Source organism: Castanea sativa, chromosome 1 (genome assembly GCF_040712315.1).
Source record: "Castanea sativa cultivar Marrone di Chiusa Pesio chromosome 1, ASM4071231v1".
Classification (NCBI taxonomy): Eukaryota; Viridiplantae; Streptophyta; class Magnoliopsida; order Fagales; family Fagaceae; genus Castanea; species Castanea sativa.
Genome location: NC_134013.1, coordinates 80,189,543 through 80,213,653, shown reverse-complemented (window position 1 = coordinate 80,213,653; position 24,111 = coordinate 80,189,543). Strand labels below are relative to the sequence as shown.

Sequence of the window (24,111 nt, the reverse complement as noted above, 5' to 3'; positions counted from 1 at the left end):
GATCAAAGACCAGGGATATTAGTAGGTACTACAAAAAATCAGTGATAATGGAGAATGATGACCGAAGACCATGGATGTTAGTAGGGGTAGTGGTTGAGTGGCGGATAGTGGGGGGTGGAGGTTTAGTTGATGAGTTTTGAGGTTTAGGACCCAACTTTGGCAAGAACAGAGAGCTCTATCAGAAGACTTTTTTCTCACCTTTCGAAAACAAGAACGAAGAACTAGGAGTGAAAGTGAAGAAAGAATGAAACTGAATGAAAGTAACAAAGGAAAAGTAGTAAAGTTGAAGGTGAACAGTGCACGTGACCGTTGGTGATCATTATTTCTCTAGAATTTGATGTGACTAGACTTATCGGTGGGACCCATTTTGCTCTAAAAAATTACAACATTGCTACGAAATCTCATAACTCATGATCTGAAAACTATTAAAACTTGTTTTCAATTTCACTCACCTTAGATCATTTTTTTGAGTTACGGGTGATGGAAAGTGAGAAAGCAAAACAAAGCCAAACAAGCAGAAATGGCGTGGGCTCTAGCAAAAGTAAAAGATGAGTGATGAGAATTGAATAACGAGGGATAAAAACCTTACCAACCAAACAAGGCCTTAATATTTGAGCGGAAGTGACTTACATACAATTTTATTTATTATTTTTTTAGGTAATAGATTAAAAAAAAAGTAAAAAAACTGTATATCTATGTTTCTTTTATTTATTTTCTCAAAAAAAAAAGTTTATTTTATTTATTTATTTTTTATACCAAAGACACCGAGTCCGTTGTTTCGTTTTAATCACCATTTTTGTTTCCCACACCACTCTCTCAGGTCACATTTCTCTCTCTCCCTCGACTTCCGAGCTCACCCATCGCCGCCGCAGGGGTCGATTTCTTGTTGATATGGCAGGTAATTTCATTCTCATTCTTTCTAATGGCTTCTGATTGATTGAGCTGTTGAGCGTTGAGTAATGGCCCCTGACCTATTGATTCATGCTTGTCAACTTGATGTATTTTTTTTTTTTTTTGGGTTTCTTTTTCTTCTTAGAATATGAGATGGGGTTTATCTTGTCAATTTTGTTTTCTTGTTCTTCTTAGAATATGTGAGTTTGATACTTTGATTTGATATTATTTCTGTGAGCAATTTGAGCTATTGATTCATCCTAAATTTATATTTTCCTGATTTGGTATTTGAAATTTGGTCCCATTAGGCTAAGCTATTGATTGATTCATGGTTGTTAGCTTGACACCACTGAGGATGTTTAGAAATTAGAAGCCACTTTGAAATTTGGTGGTTCTGTTTTGGGATAATCAATGGTGGCCTGGTAACACAGCTTAGGTTTGGTAATACCATGGTTGGGCCTGGTTTGCATAGGATGCACATTGACAACAGGAAGTGGAGGTTGAGACTGAGTAGTTGGTAAGACTTCTGAAGGAGGAACAGAATATGGGACAGTAGAGGAGGGAAGAGCGACGGAATTAGGAAGTGGGTCTAGAGAAGAAATAGGAGTAGAGTGAGGAGATGTGGAGGTTGGGACAGTTCCTAGAAGAGAATGAGCATTGGTAGAATGACGATGTAGTAAGTTTGACAGCTGTAAAGGATCAATGGAAGAAGAAGAAGCAGGAGGAACAGAAGGGGAAGTATGAGATGTATTGGGAGAAGCAAAAGGAAATAAACTTTCATTGAGCAAGACATGTCTGGAGGTATAAATGGTTTGAGTGGATCTGCCATGACACAAATAACCTTTGGATTGAACAGAATAGCCTATAAAAGTGCATTCCTTGGTTCTGGGTTCAAGTTTGTGAGAAGTGTCAGGTCTAAGATATGGATAACAGGCACAAGCAAAGACTTTAAGTTGAGAAAGGGTTGATTTAGAGTGATACAACTTAGACCAAGGAGAATGAGACTGAAGTACAGACGTGGGATGAAGATTAATGAGAAAAATAGCGAGAAAAATAGCTGTCTGAACAGCATAGAACCAGAAAGAGTAAGGAAGAGAAGCATGAGACATATTTTACCATGAAGACATATCTTGCAGTTCAAATCATGCTTTTAACATGGATTTAATTTAGTTATGAAATTAGACGTGATGAAGACTTAAGGTATATTTAGCTGTAAATCTGAAATGGTATGTTGGAATAGACTAATACCAAAATATTCTTCCAATGGACAAGGAATTGCAAACTTTTCTTTCGAGCATGTGACATTGTAGCAGTACTAGCATATGCAGTCTCATTTTGACAATCTTTCAAGTCTCAGCACCTGACCAGACCAGCCTCAAAACTGCGACCCACTCTTTGGAATAGGCCGAGTGCTTCCCTCTTGAGGAAGGGGTGGCATGGTATTTCCGCGGTAGAGGTTTATCATGGGCATGGCGCACTATCATGATATGATAGTGCGATAGGCACACATTACCAAAACTATTTGGAGGGATTCCATGGCTGCTCTGCTGCTCTAGTTTTTGCAGTCTGAGCAAAGGAGTGTCCCTACATTTTTCTTTAAAAAAAAAAAGCAATAGTACACTACATTCAGCGTCTCAACTGCTGGATAAAAAATAAAATCCTTCTGTCTTCCGTTTATCTTATTTGTAATTTGAAATTTATATTTGCATTTTGGTATTCATGTATCACCATCCCAAAACATGAAAAATTGTTTGGCATTATCTTCAACGACAATAATCTCAATTTTAGACATCAACCACTGTGCTGCTTTCTTGCCCATAAACACAGATCTCATGAAATGTTTGCCATATTTAAAAGTCCGTAAGACAAAAAAACTTCCCCCCTCTAATACCAATTGGATTAACTTAGATTCGATAAAGAAACTGCGAATTCCCCCCGTAACAATTTCCTTTATAGTCATGAAAGCAATCTCTCTCTCTCTCTCACTGTTTTCACAATTTCACCTTCTTCTTTTCTCCGCTAGAAGATTGCCTTGGATTTATATATATATTTATTATAATTTTACTAGAAATAACCTGAGACATAATATAAAAAGTTCCCTACTAGTTGACACGCTTATCATAGCTCTTCCTCTACTCTTTTGATGATGTGATTTGCTGGTAGTTTTTAACTTTCTCATCAAGCTATTACATCTTGAATAAATAATATCTATCTCATAAATAGAAGATTATCTTTGTTGCAGATGATTGAGATGACATAATGGGTGACTCAAAAAGGCAAAGGATTCTGATGGTCTCTGATTTTTTCTATCCCAACTTTGGTGGTGTGGAGAATCACATCTATTTACTGTCACAATGCCTAATAAAGCTTGGTCACAAGGTTAGAGTTTGTTATCTGCTTTAGAGGTTCAACTCCTTGCTATTTCATTTGAGCATTGCTAGAGGCAATGAGGAAGAAATTTTACAAAGGGTCTATTCTGTTTGATTGGGAAGGACATTTTAAATAGTTTTTTTGACAACTAAAAGAAAATTTAAATTGTCCATTTTATTATTATTATTTTTCTTTCTATCTCCTTACCATTTCCTTTCTCTCTCTCTTTTTATTTTAATTTTACTTTCTTGGAAATCAATTGTGATGTCAAGAGCCTGCTGTCTACTGAATAGCTGCTGCATTGAGTTTTAGTTGTCCTTGATGAAAAAAACTTTTTTTTATTTCATTGTTCAGGTGGTGGTTATGACTCATGCCTATGGAAATCGTTCTGGAGTGAGATATATGACAGGTGGTCTGAAAGTCTACTATGTGCCATGGAAACCATTTCTTATGCAGAATACATTACCAACCTTCTACGGGACACTTCCTATTATAAGGACTATCCTTATTCGAGAACAAATATCATTGGTTCATGGACATCAAGCCTTCTCAACTCTTTGTCATGAAGCTCTGATGCATGCCCGCACTATGGGGTACAAGGTGGTATTTACTGATCATTCACTCTATGGTTTTGCTGATGTGGGAAGCATCCACATGAATAAGGTATTGCAGTTTACTTTAGCAGATGTAAGTCAGGCCATTTGTGTTTCTCACACAAGCAAAGAAAACACTGTGCTACGTTCAGGACTGCCACCAGAAAAGGTTTATGTTATACCTAATGCTGTTGACACGGCTATGTTCAAGCCTGCTGCAGAGCGACCCAGTGGTAATGAAATTGTTATTGTTGTGATAAGTAGATTGGTTTATCGGAAGGGTGCGGATCTGCTGGTTGAAGTCATTCCCGAAGTATGCCGTATGTACCCTAACGTGAGTTAAAAGACATTATTTTATATTTGGTTCATTTCATGATTGTTGGCATTTATACTTCATTTTATTTTCTTCCTTGATAAGGCAGTAACATGAACGATTGCCTGATTCTACGTTCACCTAAATGGCTAAAGTTATATATATGACTACAATGCTTTGGAGGCTTCAATGTAAGCCAACCCAGCCATGAAAGTCACACCCCCCTCCCCCTTCAAATCCCTAAAGGAAAAAAGAGGTGATTCTTTGATATGCCTCTTCTACTATGCAGTTGCTTGACCTTTCTCTCCCACAGGAGAAAAAATAAAGGAAAAAAACCAGAGGTGTTGGCGCTGGTGTTAGAATCATTCACTTCATTCCTTCAAATAGAATATGACAACAGCACAATGTATACTGATGCGTTAGATGATGTTTCTAGCATCCCTTGTACACTTCCTGTGTACATGGTTTGTGATGTTCTATATTTCAAATATAAACTTTCAGTTATATATATACACTGATGCTTTTAATTCAGAGGTCTAACTATGAATTTCAAAGAATTTTGTGATTGAATAGCATGAATTAGCTATTCCTTTTGAATCCTGTTGTACTTTCTTTTGAATCTAAGGGGAGTTTCAGTCCTTGTTATAAGGAAATCCTTATGTCAAAAAGATTTGAGGCAGGATAGTTGAATACATAACATCATGGCTTTTTATTTATTTATTTATATTTTTCTAAATAATTTATAGATATTAAGGGCTCACCCTGTTGTTTGGTGGGGGTGTATGGGATTAGGATTTAATTAACTTTTTTTGGGTAAAAATGAGAAGAGATCGCCGCTTATTTTTATTTGAACTGTATTTTAAGGTTCGTTTCATTGTTGGAGGAGATGGACCTAAGCGGGTACGGTTGGAAGAGATGAGGGAGAAGCATTCTCTTCAAGATCGAGTAGAAATGTTGGGTGCTGTACCGCATGCTCGAGTACGGTCTGTCTTAATTTCTGGCCATATTTTCTTAAATAGGTAGGTATTCGTGGAAGATCTTATTCCAATTACTGTACTTCATTTCAATTGTGTGGATAAGTAGTTTACTTTCATTTGGTATCTAGATGAACTTACTTGAAAGTTTGGCTGTTGGAAAAATTCAAAATATCTGTTCATCTTACAATTAGATGTAACCAATTATGAATTTGGTAATTTATTTTGCTGGTAAAACTGAAGAATATTTGTTCATCTTACAATTGTATACGAGTTGTACAATGTTGCTTTCTTATGGTTTACATTCTACAATTTTTTTTGTTTGCTTTCTTTTGAAGTAGTCTACATTCTACAATTGTTTTTATACTTTTGAAATATATCTTTTGAAGTTGCCTAATTTATTTCAAATAGTTTTTATACTTTTGAGATTAAGAAAATTAGGTGACAAGAAGGCCTAAATGAAAAGCAAGTATAAGAGAGCAACAGCAACTACCTAATGACTCGTACAATGTTGGTCTTGAGGCACCATTAAAAGAAATTAAAATTGATGCCTAGGACTGAAAGGCATGCTGATGTGGTTTTCCTGCATCACATGCTCAAATTTTCAACCATGACAAGGATTTCCACAGTTTTCCCTTCAAAGTGCTGTCATTTATTTCTCTTGCACCTGTACTAAGATTGCTCCCCTTTTTGTTCTTTTTTTTTTTTCAATAAATTAATTTCTTATAAAAAGACTCCATAAAGAAGGCCGTAGAAGATTAATTCATTTCAGATAAAACACGCGCGCACAGAGATAGGCAAAAGAGGGCATGATATAGATAATTCTTGCTAAACAGAAAGCAATAGTGACACAAGACACACCTTCAGCTATGCCTTGGGTTGTTAGATTTATGATGAGGTTCTCTTTAATTTTTCCTCAGGTTCAACTTTAAGGTGATTGTGAACTGCCAATCTTGAGATGAGCCACAAAAACTATTGAAGGTCCTGAAACATGAATAATACTTACTCTGTTTAGCATGCATAATATGTAAATCTGCAGTATTGCAGTTGTAATAAAATTGGCATTACTTTTATTGTAGCCAAAAAAAAAATATTTGTCTTCTATTTGTCTGATCTGATTTGTGCCCTTTTGGCAGTTCGTTAACAGAAGCTTTTTGCATAGCCATATTAGAAGCTGCTAGTTGTGGATTGTTAACAGTCAGTACACGCGTAGGAGGTGTCCCAGAGGCATGTATATGTGATGTTTCTTCTGTACCTGGTTGATATAATAGTCTCTTGTAAATTTTACATCTTTGTTGGAATAGATGAGTTTCCAGATTTTTTTTTAAAGTAATATATTAGTTTAGCTAACCCCTTCTATCCTAATAGGTTCTGCCAGATGACATGATTGTTCTTGCGGAGCCAGATCCTACTGATATGGTACAAGCAATCAAGAAGGCAATATCTATACTTCCTATGATTGACCCCCAAGATATGCACAATCGCGTGAGTGCTTTCTTGAAAATATATTTTAGTTTTTACGAATATACACTTACCAAAAAAAAAAAGTTTTTACGAATATATATTTGGATAATTCAATAATTACAACAGGGGAGGGGGGATTTGAACCTTAGACATCTTCAGTGGAAACATCCGGAGGTGCCAACTAGTTGAGCTACAAGGCTCATGGCTTTATAAATATTTAATTACTTGTACTGTGGCCAATCTGGTCCTCTTGTTTCATTATTTGTTGATAGATGAAGAAGCTCTATGATTGGCATGATGTTGCAAAAAGGACAGAGATTGTGTATGACCGTGCTCTGAAGTGCTCTAATCAAAGTCTTCTAGAACGGCTGTCACGGTATGATATTAAAAGTTTACGTTTTAAGAGCACTTACAGCAGTGGAGCTAAATAGCTATATAGCTATTTTAGCTCCACCAAAATACCAAAAAGAAGCATGCAGCAGTGGAGCTAAATCTATATTTTTTTAGCTCATTGCTACAGTGCACATCTATAGATAGATGTGCACTGTTCATGAGAGCTAAAAAAAAATTAATTTTTTATTTTGTGTTCACATTACATTTTTATTGTGGTGTTTTTATTGTAGTGAGATGTATTATTTTATTGTGGTAGATATATTATTTTATTGTGATGTTTATATTATTTTATTGTGATGTTTATATTATTTTATTGTGTTGAAAGCTAAAATAGATCCACTGCTGCAGCATGTGTGTAGGTAAAATAGATAAAGTAACTTTTGATGGAGCTAAATTGCTAAATTTTTAACTCCACTGCTGTGGATGCTCTAATAGTCTTCTAGAATGGCTGTCAAGCAAGTACCACTAAAATAAATTTGTTGTACACAGTATCAATCATCAATTATTATGATTACCTGTGCAAATGAAAAACAAATCTTCATTAGGTGAACATAAAATTTAAATTAAGATTGTTTGTCTGGTACCATCAATATTGGTTAAATTGGCTACCAACAGCCATGATGCTTCTTGTACTAATACAACACGACATACTTGATTCAAAAATTTTATAAAATAATTTGTTCAATAGTTTTTCCCCCCATTTTTGTCTATTGGGGGTGTAGAACTTAAAATTTTGTAGTTTTGTTTAGGTCTAGATGTGTGAAAAACTGAGGGAAATTACTTAGCATTAAGGCAATTTCAAGGGTTGCTGATGGGCTTAATTTGTTTATCAGGTACCTCGCATGTGGAGCTTGGGCAGGCAAGCTGTTTTGCTTGGTTATGATCATTGATTTTTTGTTATGGCGACTATTGCAACTATGGAAGGTAGCGGTTCTTTTATCCTTTTGCGATTTCTGCATTATCTTGTTTTCTGTGTGGCACTCATCTTCCATTCACATTCCATTATAGCCTGCAGAGGATATTGAGGTGGTACCTGATATTGTTCTATCCCATGATGAAGACTAAGGGATATCACAGGACTGCCAAGCCTTCAACAAGGACCACAGTTTGAGATGATTATTTCCAAGTGTTCGGTTCCTTTACATGTATACATTTTTCGAGAATATTTTTACATACACACATGCCTGTATGTAATGTACAATATGTAATTGTGATTATAAAATAGGGCAATTTTCCTCATTCATCAAACAGAGCTACAAGGCTCTCGAGTCACCACTAGGTCCAACTGTAAATCAAAATGGCCATGATGCAAGTTGGGCATTGAGGCAAACCTAGATATTAGTTTGATCTAGTGACAGCACCAAGTTGTAAGTGGATCGGATAGTTTGATCCAGTAACGCTAATTTAAAATGTTGCATTTCTTAATTTGTACATTCCCTCTCTCAAATCCATACGAAAATAAATTTTATAGGCAAACGAAAGAAATTCTACCATCCAACCATATTTCAAGTGAATATCTTCACACGTATGAATAATTACGAAAAAAGAGAGTTAAAAGTAAAAATTAAGGCAGATGAGTATGGCACAATTGGCATCTCAAGATGTTTTTAATAGAGGTATCCATAATTTAATTTCTCTGATCAAATTATATATATATATATATATATAGATATATATAAGAAAATAAAAGAAATCTTTTTATTTATATAATATCTAAAAGCTTAAATCGAATATTTATTATTATTGTGGTCCTGTTGAGCTATCTGAGTGGTATTTTGGTTCATTACATTTATTTCTGCCAACGCGGTCCATTTGGTTTATTTGATCCACTTTAATTTATTTTGGTTTACTTTGATAATTTTTTATCTATTTCGGTTCATTCCACGAGCTCAGTTTATTTTGGTAGCGTGTGAATCTACTACGTGTGTGTAAAAGGGTTTTTTGCCTAATATAAATGGGTGAGAGAGATTTAAATATTTGTTTTTAGCAAAGCTCGGTTCATTTTAGTAGTGTACTGTTTTTCTTAATATTAATGGGTGATAGAGATTTGAAACTCTGTTCTGTAGTAAAGGAAAGTAAACTATTAAATAGTTTACTCATTTGAATTACTTAGGTAATTTACCTTTGTGCATAATTTATCCTTTTCAATTGAATTCAAATACTCAATTACATTGAATTAATTATCTTTGAAAAAGATAACAATACTTCTTTTAATTGGTCAATGTAATCAATATTTAAATTATTTTTTTATTAAAAAAAAAGCTAATATTTCTAAATTAATAGTGTATAGAATTGAATAAAAAAAAAAAAAAAAAGGAAAAAGAAGAAGGCTGGTATATATTATTCTGCGTTAGATGAATGAATGAATTGACGTGACCAAAGAAATGATGACCATGCAAAATCCAACGTATCCTTTGCCGGGCCCACTATCCCCCACCACCGCCACCACTTGCTCCAAGCCCACCGTGGCTTTCACAACGCCACCAAACTACGCGGCGCGTCTATCTCACTTGCTCACCCTCAAGGGCTTCAATCCCCTGTGGTGCCCCACACTAGTCACCCACCCAACCCCACACTCCCTCAAACCCTACCTCTCTCCCTCTCCAACCCTCGAATCCTTCTCCGCCATCGCCTTCACCTCACGCGCCGCCATCACATCCCTCTCAACCGCCATAGCCGGCTTCACCGAACCCCTCCTATCCCCACACGGCCACACCTTCATCCTCGCCGCTCTCGGCAAAGACTCGGAACTCATCGTCAACGACGATTCCTTCATCGCCAAGTTTTGCCAAAACTTTAGCCGAATCAGAGTCTTAGTCCCTCCAATCGCGACCCCGAGCGGTTTAGTCCACGCGCTAGGGCTAGGGCTCGGAAGGAGGGTCCTGTGTCTGGTCCCAACCGTGGTGGGGCTCGACGAGCCGGCGGTGGTGCCGAATTTCGTTAGGGAGCTGGAGGAGAAGGGGTGGGATCCAGTGAGGGTGAGCGCGTACGAGACACGGTGGAAGGGGCGCAAGTGTGGGAAGGAGCTGGTGGAGAAGTGCGAGAGAGGGGAATTGGGTGCGGTGGTGTTCACGAGCACTGCTGAGGTGGATGGGCTGTTGAAGAGTTTGAGGGAAATGGTTGGTTGGGATTGGGAGATAGTGAGGAAAACGTGTCCTGATTTGGTTGTGGCGGCCCATGGGCCTGTTACGGCTGCTGGGGCTGAGAGTTTGGGTGTCAAAGTTGATTTGGTGAGTGATAAGTTTGATAGCTTTGATGGTGTTGTAAATGCTCTTGCTTTGAGATTTGGTATGGTTTAGAATTTGAGCAAGTCTTGTAATTGTAATTTTTAGTTTTGGTTGGTAGAAATTTTATGATTAGTTTTGTGTTGTCCATTATGTATTGTTGTTCCATATTCATGAAATTTTGTTGAGAAAAAAAGAAGCAATTTTGATACTGTTGTTAATGTGTGTTTGTGGCAAAACCTGAAACTTACTGCTTGTTCCAAATGAATTGGTTTTAGTATGGATAATTCTGGTACAGAACAATATGAATTTTCAGGACTGTGTTTTTGTCTTCGGGAAGGAAGTTCTATTTGCTAGCCCAGTAGCCCTGCAGGCACTGACTAAACCAAGTAATAGTTTTTGATAGATTTGAAATCTATGACTTTTTCTTTCTAGTGAAGGCGAAATTCAAATTTAAAGAGATGTTAGCAATTGAGTTAACTAGAATTTGCAATCAAGTACTGGTTAAGAGCAGCCATAGGATTTTAGAAATTCATCAAATTGTTTCAGGGGGGAAAATAAGCATGCACTGTTTAATAACAAGACCAAAGCGAAGGAAAGAAGAAAGAAGAGCTTGTCCCCAACCCTCTCAACCCCCCTAACACACAGCTAGGGGTGTCTGAGAATCTGAGATGGTGAGAGGACCAGTTTTGTTACAAGAAAACCACAGGGTGAGAATTGAGATTAATGTTTATGGAGAGATACATAATACATTAGCTTCCCTTATTACAATTGAAATAGAGTAGTTAAAATTTCCAACAGTAGAAGAACATTGGCAGCATCCCCTTCAGTTATGATATTTGCTGGGAATAGGGACTGATCACAGATCGCGGCAAAAAGGGCAGCCGTAGCTTCTCCCCTTAGTGCATTCCCTGGATATTCTCTTTTTGTCCAAGCTTTTCTTAATTAAACCTTCTTTATCTTTGCAAATGACTCCCAGGCTCCCAGCATGACCTCTGATTCCCTAACAGTTGCATCAAAGTTTAATTTTAACCAGCCTGCAGTGCAGGTGGAGGATGCCACTTCCGAAGAGCTTCTGAGGCTTTGGATGACAACCATGCTTTCCAACAATCTTGGAAGTTCCGTTTGCTTTGATAGATCTGGCCAGCTCTAAACCCTTAAAAAAATCATCTTGTTTCTGTTCATCCAGAGGAGATCACATAGCAGTACACTGAATTAAAGTAAACTGACCTGCCTCCTCCACCTCTAACTTGAAGAATTCAGCTGGGCATCTTAACCCAATGATCAATGATTTAATGGATGAAACAAGGAGATTCTCCAGTTCAATTGGCAATAACAAGTTTGCCCAGACATAGATGGTAAAAGGGCATTTGATCAAGATATGCAGTGCAGTTTCATAAGGACACCCACAAAAAGTGCACACATCTGTTGAGGATATTCTAATTAGTTTGTAGCACATCTTTGGTAGGTAAGATGTGTTACTCCATTTTCCACATTAATAACTTCAATTTTTCACGTATTATGAGTTTCCACAGTGGCACCTAATTTCTGTTCTGTTTACAATGTTAAAAACAACTTTGATCATCTTACACTATTTTAATTAGATTATTTTACTTAAAATGATTATTACAGTACAACTGCATCTAGAAAAAAAAAGTGTGAACTTTAAAATTTTGTACCTAAAAATAAGCTTTTAACAGTAATGCTATATAGTACTAGAGTTTTTCTGATCTGATATTGCTGTTTTCTTTTAAATTTTAATAGACTTTTTGTAATTTACTAAAGTCTAAAACCCTATCAAGTATCCCTATAACCCTAAGAACTTTTCATAAATACTCTAATTTGCTTGTTTGTCCTGGGAATAATGAAGTTTCATCTTGTCTTTCGAAATGGACCTCTGACAGAGAATGTATGGCCTATAAGTAACTAGCAGAGATAATACGGCCCAGCATAAAATGAAAAACAAAAGCAGATATTGAAAAGTTGAACAGATATGTATACATATATATAGTCCACCACCACCCCTCAAGATGGGGGTGAAGGGTACACAACTTCATAGGTCACTATTATACAGCAGTGCCACTTTTATAGTGCAAAACAGTTCTAATAATTATGATAAAGCAAGCTATAGACCAGATTAACTACAGACAGGCACTCTTATCATCTAACTATTCTTTATATCTGTTATGTCCAATAATATATGGAAATGTGTAATTGAAATTATAACTTGGAGCCCTTCTGCTTAAGTTCTGTTATTATCTTGTGGCTTCAACCCAGATAAAAACTTGAGTGCATCTTCTATGGATGGCCGATCAGATGCCCTACTTCTAGTGCAGATGAAAGCAACATCAAGAACCAATTTTACCTCCTCTTGCAAAGAGGTTTTACAATCAACTTCATTCTCATTGTAAATGTCTTTTAAAAGAACCTCCTTTGGCTTGTTGTGAATGCTTGCTCCTGCATTTGTCAACTTGCCATTAGTTAAAATTTCCAGAATGATCTCTCCGAAGTTGTAAACGTCCGTGTAAAGCTCCTCTTTTATGGCATTGTTGAATTCACCTGTCCAAAGATAAGAAACAAACCTTAAAGGACTGCTTCTAGTTCTTTGAATAGAGACTGCAAATAAGTAGAATCAATAAAGGCTGAGGTGCAAAAAGATGTCAAGCTGTGGGAATATTGTCCCTTCCAAATGTCTTTCATTGTCTCTGTCGGCAAAATAGACTGGTTTTGAATTTTGATGCTCTCTTTCAAAATAGTAGTGCTAATATGCTATTCCTGATTGTCTGCTAAGATTGCCAAGGAATATTTATTCTCTGACTAAACAAGCAATAACTTTCTTGGTTGGACCTATAGTGATTTTTTAAAAGCTTATAAAGTATATGTACAGCTTGTTCAGACATTCTCTCAACTTCGCTAATCTTGGAATGTTTGATGAAAGCTTTAATTTGTTTGTTTGACATAAGTGAGTAAGCTGTTGAAAGACAAGAATCCTCATAACAGCTAACATAGACTACATGAAAGAATATAAAACATATACAGTTATTCATACCTGTTTCCTTCTTGGAAGCTGCTGAATATAAACCTTTATTCAACTGTACCAGATACCTGAAGCCAAATTCTGCCAAATGGGGTTCCATGTTTTCATCAAACACTATGTTACTTGACTTCAGATCTCCATGAGGAATTGCTGGATAACAGTCATGGTGAAGGAAGCAAAGTCCTTTTGCAATCCCAACTATAATTTTGTATTTGGTTCCCCAGTCCATCTTCATTCTTATTTTCTCAGCTAAATTCCCATTAGGCAAGTAATCATACAAAAGATAAGCCAAATGCTTGTTATAGCAAAATCCCAACAATCTAATCAAATTCTTGTGCCTTGAATTTCCCAAGCTTGTTATAAATTCTGACATGACCCCTATTCTCTTGGCTTCCCATTCAATTTTCTTCACCAGAACTGTTATACCTGTAGGCAGGACTGCCTTACAAACTGAAGCTGATGGTGCTTGTACAGGTTCTGCTGATTCTGTAGAACTGAGGCTCTTCAAAACATCCTTGGCAGTGAATCGAGGGATTCCATTAAACGAGACCATCTTCCATTGGCCTTTAAATCCTCTTTGGAAGTAAATTACCCCAAGAATTGATGCTACAATTAACATGACCACCGCTGCACACAGTACCAGGACCCATCTTAGCTTCTCTGTGCCTTTGCTTCCCAATATTGAACCAGAACATGGTCGCAGAGGTGCTCCACATAGCCGAGGATTTCCAACAAATGCAGTGCTACCCATTAATCTAAATGAATTTTCTGAGGGAATGGAACCAGAGATATCATTGAAAGACACATTCAATACTAGTAAACTTGAAGAACTACCAAACTTTACAGGTATTGGACCGTTGAAACTATTGTGTGATAGGTCCAACACACTAAGAGCAGGAAGACTTGCAAGCTCTTCAGGTATATGACCTGACAAATTATTGTTTGCCAAATCCATCCTCTCAATAGCCTGGCAATTAGAAACACTTTTTGGGACAATTCCTGACAAATTGTTCATGCTCAATTCAATTACAGAAATGGATTTGCAGGACTGGAATTGAGGAAGATTGCCTGAGATACTACAAGAGGATGCTGAGAAGTTTTGAAGAGGTGGCAAAGACCATGTCTCTGCAGGGATCATGCCTTCTAATTCTGGATTGTTAGAGATGTTAAAGTACTGAAGATTGGCAGCTTGGGATATATCTGTGGGAATCCCACCTGTCAACTTGTTCCTTGACAAGTCCACATATGTGATATCAGAAAGATGGCTGAATTTGAAAGGAACCTCACCTGAGAATGAATTGTCTTCAAGTCTAAGACGAACAAGTGAAGAACAATTTGAGAGAGATGGTGAAAGACTTCCCGAAAAATTATTGGAAAACAAGATCAACTTATATAGCATACCTCCCGAACATATATCAGGTGGAATGCTGCCAATGAAATTGTTTGTGGAAACATCCACCCACTTGATTTTTGAGTTTCTGCCTAAGCTCTGTGGAAGTGAACCAGAGAAGAAATTGTTCCATATAAGAAGAGTTTCCAGTGATGGAAGTTTTGCAATGCTTTCGGGGACACTTCCATTCATCTCATTGTACATAAGACTGAGCAGTCTCAGGTTCTTCAACTCTACAAAGCTCTCAGGTATAGGCCCTGAAATTTGGTTATCGGAAAGATCCAAGTTTGTGAGAGCCATGATTCTGCTGAACTCCCATGGTATCGATCCAGTGAGCTGGTTTCTGAAGAGAAAAAGTGATTCCAGCTTGGTGAGGTTGGAGAGTTGCTCTGGTATTGGGCCGGAGAGATTTGCACCAGCAATATCAAGATACTGAAGTTCACTCATGTTTCCCAATTGCCATGGAATACTTCCTTGGTAAGTGTTGTAGCCAATCTCCATATGGGTCACTGTTTTGAGTTTACCCAGTTCTGGTGGTATGTTATCACTGAGGAAATTTCCTCCTAGGTGAAGAAACTCAAGGCTCTTGAAAGATCCATATTCTGATGGGATTGGTCCATTGAAGTAACTCCCAGCAAAGTTAAGAACTTTGAGAGAGTCAAGCTGTGAAACTTCAACAGGCAATGGCCCTGAAAAACTGTTGCTGAAGGCATCAAACACAAACAGGTTCTTTAGACCAGATATCCCACCAGGAAAGTGGCCAGAAAAATTGTTTCTGCTGATATCTAAGACGTTTAGATTGGAAAGATTGAAAATCTCTACAGGAAGCTGCCCAGAGAAAGAATTGAAGCTGAGGTTGAGATCAACAAGCTCAGTGAAGACACCGAGTTGCTTCCCAGTCATTACACCAGAAAGATTCTTCATTGACAGGTCTAAACCAATAACAATGGTTTTGTTGCTGTTGCAAGTGATGCCAGACCAAGAACATGCAGATACTTCTCCAGGTGCATTCTTTCCAGGAGGCACAAGCCAGTCACTCAAACTGTGATAATCATCTACAAGCTCAGATTTTAAACCCAGAAGTGCCTCTGAGTAGGGATCAATGGCTGAGACCACTAAGATGAACATCAAAGAAAGGAAAAGCTTGTAAGACAAGCACCGGAAAATCTCCATTGGAACTCGCAGTGCATGAGAAAGATGGACAAATGAAGGTACCCCAGAAAGAAAACCGTGTCAGTTTATAATAAGATATGTAGAATTTGTTTTTTTAGGGCAAAAGAAATTCATTGGGACTAGTGAAAGGAAGCAACTGTGCTTAAAAGGAGGGAGATTGATATGAGAATATTATTGGTTTACCTTTGGGAACAAGAGGGGACCTTTGTGTGTTTGTATATTTGGATGGTGTTGGCCACTAGGGAATAAAGCTTATATGTATCTAATAAGAGCATCTTTTTCTTACTAGAGTATCCAATAAACTAACTTTGAATTGGTGCCTGGACACTGTGGGACTCGAAACAAAATCATCAATATCCAGGTTTTAGCTTTTATAAAAATAAAATGATAAAAAGTGTCTTGCATGGTCTATTGCCCTATTTTGGTTGGACAGATTGAACTGAATTTTAAGTAAGATAGAGTGGTTTATCATGTAAGAAAGGCATATAAGAATTGAAAATGATGGACATTAATTTGTTATTCAGATATTACCATAGCTTGTGTGGAAAAATTATTCTATTGTTACCAATTTTCTTTTCCATGTCAATTATTTTGGTGATCATTGTGCATTATAATGCATGGGGATAAAGAACGTGAAGGGAATATTATGGCATAATTGTGTCACCACCACTGAAAAAAGTTTGGTAATATCGTGGCAACTTAGTCTAAACGGCTATAATATATAATCATCCTTTTTGTTGTTTCCTTGCTAGTGAAAAGGAATGCTCCTATTTAGGTCCCTTTTACATGATTTTAGAAAACAGCTAGATTTTACTTGAGGAGGAATGGCATTACGATCCTGATTGCACGTGTTAAAGAAAGAGCTGATTGATTGTAAAGTTAATAAACCAATATCTTTTAATTAAATGTTGTGCGAGTTTTTAGAAAAAGCTGATCAATCGATTGTAATGAATTTTTTTTTTATATTATTTAATTTAGCCAATACATTTCAACATTTGTTAATTGGACCATTAAAAAAATATACCACGTTTATTTGGCAAAAGAGTTTTATTTTTAAATTTATGTATAACATTTTGAAACTTTTTTTATATTTTATAAATATAACTATACTTTAAAAAAAAATCAGTAAACAAACTTGATGTACAAAACTATATCCAAAGGCAGTAATGTAATGGTCAAGATAAATTAGGATTTTAACATATTATCTTACATATTGTTTTAAACTGGTTTTGTGTACCCAAAATTATTACAGTTTGCAGCAAATAAAAGATTGAACATATGAAGTAAAATAATTTGCAGAGAGTGAAAAGGAAAAAAGAAAAAAGAAAATGCAGCATATATGAATGGTTAGTATACGGCTATTGATCTGATGAGTTTAGGGATGGATTTTTGTACCAAAGTCCTAAGAGGGTTGATTATGAATGAAGAAAATGAAAAAAGTAAATGATTGTTTAATTAATTATAGTTGACCATTTCAATAAATTATGGTAACATATAATGTGATCCTAGACCTAGTCAAAACTGATTGAATAATAAGGAGGAAGATAATGATAGGAGAGGGGGTGTATTGGCCCAGGTATTATAATGTATGTCACAGCATATATGGACAAGGATAAGTCTTTACTTGGATTCACTAATACAAGCTTTTGAAATGACAGTAGTAGGTGCAGGGAAATAAAGATGGAAAAGGACAACGGGTTGTGATAAAAGTAGTTGCCTTTTTTCTTGATTTATGATCAGCTTACACTTTTGTGCTCCTGAAGGACATAAAAGGTTTACCCTTTCTTGACATCTGTGAAGTTTGCCAGTTGCCACTCATTCCTCTTTCTTTGTACCCTGGTACAAACTCCCAGGCACAGTTTAATGTTAGCAAAGAAAGAAAAAAAGAAAAAAAAAAAGAAAAAGAAAACGAAAACGATTTATCACTATAATTCTATTACTCACGATTCAGCGTGTAGCGAGTTGTCTTAACATTTTCTAATGAAAAATGATCAAATGGGATGCCTTTAGCATGAATATTTGGATTGAATAAGGATCTATTGGGTCCCTTATTATATGATCAACCTCTCGTTACAAATTCAGGTTTTTTAATGACTTTATTTTGCAGAATGTAATGCTCTTTTTTATTTATAATAAAAGCGTGCAATCAACGATCAAATTACGTGGGGCATTTGATTGATTAGTAGTGTTTATACTCTGCTTTTTTCTTTTTCTGGTATATAATTTTTGGTTTTTTGTACATAGCATGGCATGTCCATAAGTTGTTTGATTGGTGTTTATAGTTTATACTCTACAATATTCAATACAATAGTTCTTCTAGCTTATAACTTTTTAAAAAGTGTATCACAAACGCACACTTATTTATCTCGCTATTCTCGTTCATACATAAAGTTATAGTACTGCACTGATTATCCTTTGCATTTGCCATTGGCACAAAACATATCCTTTTGGGTGTACTGTTATAGATTCGTTGCTAATACAAAAGTTTATAATCTAAGAGATACAAAGTGCATTTGTTTGTGAAAGTGTCAAAATTGAACCAGGTTGTTCTTGCCTAGCTGTTTATATCTGGGTCAATAAAAGTTTAAATAGTATAAAGGAGAGTAAATAACAAGTGTCAAATTTATTCTAGAAGTCAAAATACTCCTTTTGAGTTTTACTCGGAAAACATGCTCTCAAGATACTCGGGGTTTTTTTTTTAAATTTTTTTATTTATAATTCTCAAAAATACTCTTTTGGAGTATTATTAGAAGTGTATTGAATTTTCTTACATATGTATTATACTTTTAAATATAAATTGAAAGAATAATTAATAAATATATTTACTATATTGTTAGCTGAAGTTGTGTAATTGATGACTCTTTTGATTTTTGAGCATATTCCAATTATTTCATGAAGAAAAGGTTGATTTTTTTATTGGATTAAATAAAAATACTAATATCTTCTTGTAGGGATGATAGGCCTAGTAGTATATATTGGGCTAGGGGCTCAGTTCGATGACGCTTAATGGTTCGAGGATGGGTAAACATTGTTATTGAAGTAGGCATTGATTAATAAAGAAAATGGTCTGGTTGTGATGATCTGAGAAGGGGTCCGAGGAGGGATGCTTCATCGGCTGAGTAAAGCAGAGATCAGAAGGTACGGTCTGCCATCCAAAAGTAACGTTTTAGGAAATTCTATTGATAAGGACATACATCACGAGAGCACAGGGCAAAACAAAGTTATGAAATATCTAAGAGAAAGCTGTTGCCACCGCATTGAATGCTCTGTAACTAACTCTCTAGCTGCATTAATGAGGAAGTGATACTTGAATAGTGGTTTTCAGCCTTACAGCTACTCCCAAAGATTTCAGGAAAGTGCTGATGGAATAAGAATCACACCAGCAATCTGATTTACACGTGGAGGGTAGAGATAAAAGGGCGAAGGTAGTATAAAGTAGAAAGAGGACCCTGAGGAAAGGGATCGGAGAGAAAAAGAGAAAAATACTGTAGAGTCAAGAACAATACTTGTAATCAGTCCCAAAAGAAATAAATATAAGAATCAACCTCTTCGGATTGTGTCCGAGAACGATTTCCTTTAGAGAAAATCAGTTCATCTTTATTCTATTACCATATGTACTCACTATAATTATTGTCTAAGTTCATTAAAACCTAATTTTTTAGTTCACTCTCTACAAATTTATTATATTAGATTTTTTGGGCTTACTCCATTTTTTCATTTGGGCTTAGGTACAAAAATTGTGTTCCTACCCTTCTCGTTAAAAAAAAAAAAAAAAAAAAACACACAATGGACGCAAGAAGCTTTGTCCTCGGTAATTCAATTTATCGTCCTTTGCTTTCATTGAGCTGTGAAGTTGCTGGTCCAAAAATCTATCATTGATTGCATGTATGCAAAAAAAAAAGGGGTACAAGTGTACAACAAGGTAATTAATATATTGGTACTCATCATCACGAGAGGGACCGCAATTCTTCAATGTTCTCCCGTGACAATTTTATTGCACTTGCGTGGCAAAATTCATGTATCGTTATATCATTCATGCTTGGCACAATTGAACAAATTTTTTTTTTGGGACAGGATAGAATTTTACTCTAGTCTAATCTAAGTATATAAATATGTGAAACTCCCTCCTGAAAACTTGAACTCCGGCCCTTGTTTTCACACCCGACAAACACTTATACTTGTAGAGTGACCATTACACCAAGGGTGTGCGGTGGTACAATTGAACAACTAAATTCACATAAACTTCCTTTTATGCAGGTTTAAATTTTTTTTTTAAAGAATAATAATAATTATATATATTTTTATTGACTAAGGGTGAATTTATTTCAGCTTTTTGAAAATAGTTTTTTTTTGAAAAAGTAGCGGTTTTAAAAAATATGGTATGAAATTAGTTTTTTTTTTAATTTTATTTTTTAATAAAAAGCATAGTATTTGATAAAAGCGGTCAAAAAATGTTTTTTTAATTAAAAAAATGAATATTTGACTATCACTTATAAAAGTAACGTTTGATATGTAAATTATCATAAAGGTTAAAAATATATATAATTATACTTCTCATTTCACCTTCTTATTAAAAATGAAATAAAACTTATGGTTTCACCTTCTTGTTAAATATAATAACAATAATAAAATAAATAAATAAATTATTATTGGTATTATTATTATTATTTTTGTTTTATTTAACTTTTTTAATATCACTGGGCGTGTTCTGTCCCTTGACAGTACAGAGGAGTTAACGTGTGGCAAATGTGAGATGTGTTGAAATTAAAAGGGTAAAGTTGGGTTTTATATTAAAAATTGAGGGTAAGTTTAGAAGAAATAGACACTTTTTCCACGATAGTATTTAGGGTCTGTTTGAGAATAACTTATTTAGTTAAAAAATAGTACAGTAAAACCTATGAATACTACCAAAATGTGCAGTGGGATTTATCATCTATGAATAGTACCATAAATAAATCAAATAGTAGAAAAAATAAGTTAAATAGTAATATAAGTTGACTTTAAATTTTAATTCCACATGCAACCTTATTTTCAACAATACAAATTGTTGTGCTTTGCAATTGCACCTCAACAGATGCCATGTTGAAACATGGGAGACTAATAAGCCCCTTTTCATGCGAGAGAGTGTATATAATGCAATGGATCTATGAAATCATCCTCTCACATAGGGGTTCATACTTCATACCATGCTTGTGGTATCCACCTCATATGAGAAGGTAGTTACATATTCTTGATACATAATGGTGGAATGGATATATGAAACTATCCTCTCACATAGGGGTTGTATCCATGCCCGTGGAACCCACTTTATGTAAGAAGGTAACATATTCTTGAAACACAATTTCTGCATGCTTGAATTTAAAGGTTATATATTTGGTCAAAGTCTCAAGGACAACCACAAGTATTTCTAGTAATAAATTCCTTAGGCTTTTAACCTAAATACATGGTTATTATATTGATCCATGCAAAATCAATAGTGTTATCTTCTTCAAGGGTAATTAAATTTAACCATGTGGTTTATTAGCTAATGTCAATGTGTTAAAGATTGGACCATTCAAAGAATCATAAAACTGAACTGAGATATTCAAATACTAACGGGTGTATGTTATGTGTAATAAGTAGTGTGTAATAAACCCTTCTATTTTTTTTTTCCTAATTACCTCTTTATTAAAATGTCTCTTATTTCCATAGAAAGAAAAAAAAATGCCTGTTATTCTAAAGCAGTTATGAAGTGGATAGCTTCTTATTTTTTTGGGTATACCGTTCGGGTTAAAACAAAAGTAGAATTCTAAATGGACCAAACCCCACGTGTGATTATCATTACAACTAGATACACTTAGGAGTCTCTCCACCGTTTTAAAAAAGCAATATACACTATATTTCTCATTATAAATTTTACAAATGTTTTTTCTATAAGATAAACTTCTCAATTATTAAAGTTGTCAACTTGTTATTGGTTCTTATCCAGGTTTATTACCGACAGTCCGACATTACTTTATTGTCTATCATTTACAATTTGCTGCCTCAAGGATTGTTAAAAGTTGTGGAAAATATAATGACTAGACTTATACTTGGTACTATTAAAAAGCCACCAATTGGTTGAACTTCACGCAAAGAGCTCGCTAACTATTTCAACATGCTCTTTTGTGAAGATAGCACTTTGAGTAGACAATGGTTCTACTGTCTGTTTACTTGCCTTATTCTTTTTTTTTTATGAATTTTACTTGCCTTATTCTGAGCAGTCAAGGGATTATGAAGAAAAAAAAGTACAAAAGAATTCTGAAAGAAATTTCCCTAAGACACGGTTTGAAAAAGACACCGCACCAACCGTGCGTCCATGGGCACAAGACAGAGAGGAACACATCTTTTTAGGAAAAAAGAAAAGAAGAATTCACTTAAGAATTGGATTCCCATATAGAGTCAAAAGAGTAGGAGCTTATGTTCGATTTGATATCTTTTAGTTTAATCATAAGAAAAAGTACCACAAAAATTATATAAGAAGTCACCACAAAAAAAGAAAAAAAAAGAAAAGTAGTAAAGCATCTCTATTTTACTTTCTATCCTTCTTTTACTTTTTTTTTTTTTAATTTATATTTTTAACATGTGGGCACCCCTTAGAAAATAAAAAAAGACCCTTGAAAACCTTAAATTAGGTGCTGCTATGGAGAAAATGTAGGCAAAATTGGACCTTTTCACTTCCAGGGCCATATAAATAAAGAGGTGTGAAACATGTAGTCAAAATATTGGTGGTGCAGAAACTAATGAAACACAATGGATATACATTCTACAAACAAAGACATCAATCATGCAGAAGAGTGGGTGGAGTTAGTAAAGTGATTAAAGGAAGGAGTGAGTTAGCAAAGTGATTGAAGTAAGGGACCCTCTTCATTTCTTTCACTTCTAAAAAATACTTTCAGATTACTGTTTTTGTTTTTGCTTCAAGCACCAAAAATGACAAAACCAAGGTAGCAAATGCAGGGTCAAGATCTTTGATTCATAATCTTTAATCTTTAAAGATTAAACAAAATTTAATGCAACTTAATCAGTGTCATTAACAACATAATATCTCCACTCCCAAATCATTGAATTGAGAAACTGGTGAAATGAGGCATCACCAAATGCATGCATGTCAGGATGGAAACATCAAATTGCTCTTAACATTTATTTAGAACTTAAGTATTCTACGAGTCCAGGAATGAATTTCTGTCATACTTACAAGTATCACTGTATCAGACATACAGAATACGTAAGTTCAAGAATTCTGAACCAAAAATATGTACTGTATGAGTCTAAACATGTAATAGGCCAGCCATATGCCCAAATCTATTGTCAAAATATTCATTAAACTAAAAGGGAATGAGTTTGTAAAAACATAGTATCTTCTTTATGCAAATTGAAATAGACGCTGATCAATATGATTTTACAGGACCAGGCCTGTTGATTCCCCAAAATACTAATAATGAGATTAGTGCATTAATATTAGCAACAGTGTATAATAAGAGGAAACTGGTTTCCCTCCCCATTAACAAGTCGTTTTCTTTGTTATTCTCTAGGTAATTGACTTCCTTTTCTATTATGTTAATCTTGTAGTACTACAAAGGCCATTAAGAACAAAAGATGCCAGTGCTTGGGTGGGGAAAAATTCTCCACTCACCAAAAGCAGATATTCCATACAGTCGAACCTAATGGAAAGAAAGGGCTAAAACTATAAACAGTCATATCTAAGCGAGGGAAGGCTAACATTGTTTCTTCTGGTGAGAATATGAAAAAAAATACTTTACTTTGATCAGTAGGGAATGAACATCTTGATAAGACTACGCTAAAAACAACATTAGAGCTTGACATGGCAGTCTTCATACACAACATTTTACATACTGGAAACAAGTTCTTTCTGACTTCAGATAAGTTCAAACGAATGACGAAGTTAAACAACTTAGCAATAAAGCGGTGTTCTTTACAAACCCTAAGAGGTGAGGATTCATTTAGTTGTTAAAAGAACAAGAGATCAATGAAAATTTCATGGGGGGTATTCACTCAAAATGGTTATGTTAGCTTTTAAAACTTTAGAACAATTGGTAAACTGTGAGCACAAAGTTGTCTAGATATAAATTTCTAAGTCTATAGGTTTCTAAGTCTATAGGTTTGATTAGACAATGCTCAAGGTGTTACAAGTCAGAATACAAGAACATTCAAACTGCAGAAATGAGAATTCAATTTCTGAGAGTTTGACGATTGAAAATCAGACTCGACCGATCGATAATCGCAGACATGATTTTTCTGCAGAATTTA

At 35.3% G+C, this 24,111-nt stretch overlaps 2 protein-coding genes across 5 annotated transcripts; one reads left to right on the top strand and one right to left on the bottom strand.

The window, feature by feature from the left end:
• Positions 1-758: 758 nt before the first annotated feature.
• Positions 759-8,428, top strand: LOC142614629 (phosphatidylinositol N-acetylglucosaminyltransferase subunit A). 4 transcript variants are annotated; one of them, XM_075787196.1, is made up of 9 exons: positions 759-898; positions 3,134-3,270; positions 3,616-4,188; positions 5,032-5,186; positions 6,278-6,368; positions 6,510-6,626; positions 6,878-6,981; positions 7,832-7,922; positions 8,007-8,428. In XM_075787196.1, the coding sequence occupies exons 2-9, from the start codon at positions 3,151-3,153 to the stop codon at positions 8,061-8,063; spliced, it is 1,308 nt and encodes a 435-aa protein (XP_075643311.1). In that variant the 5' UTR covers positions 759-898; positions 3,134-3,150; the 3' UTR covers positions 8,064-8,428. The 4 variants fall into 4 exon arrangements, with proteins under 4 accessions (XP_075643311.1, XP_075643303.1, XP_075643325.1 ...); XM_075787188.1 differs by having other exon boundaries at positions 6,278-6,399; positions 6,520-6,626; XM_075787210.1 differs by lacking the exons at positions 6,878-6,981; positions 7,832-7,922; positions 8,007-8,428 and adding an exon at positions 6,732-6,871.
• Positions 8,429-12,195: 3,767 nt separating this feature from the next.
• On the bottom strand, positions 12,196-15,961 carry LOC142622228 (uncharacterized). The gene is made up of 2 exons (XM_075795670.1): positions 13,272-15,961; positions 12,196-12,781 (listed from the first exon to the last, which is right to left on the bottom strand). Exons 1-2 carry the CDS (start codon positions 15,820-15,822, stop codon positions 12,465-12,467), a joined length of 2,868 nt encoding a protein of 955 aa, XP_075651785.1. The 5' UTR covers positions 15,823-15,961; the 3' UTR covers positions 12,196-12,464.
• Between the last annotated feature and the right edge of the window lie 8,150 nt (positions 15,962-24,111).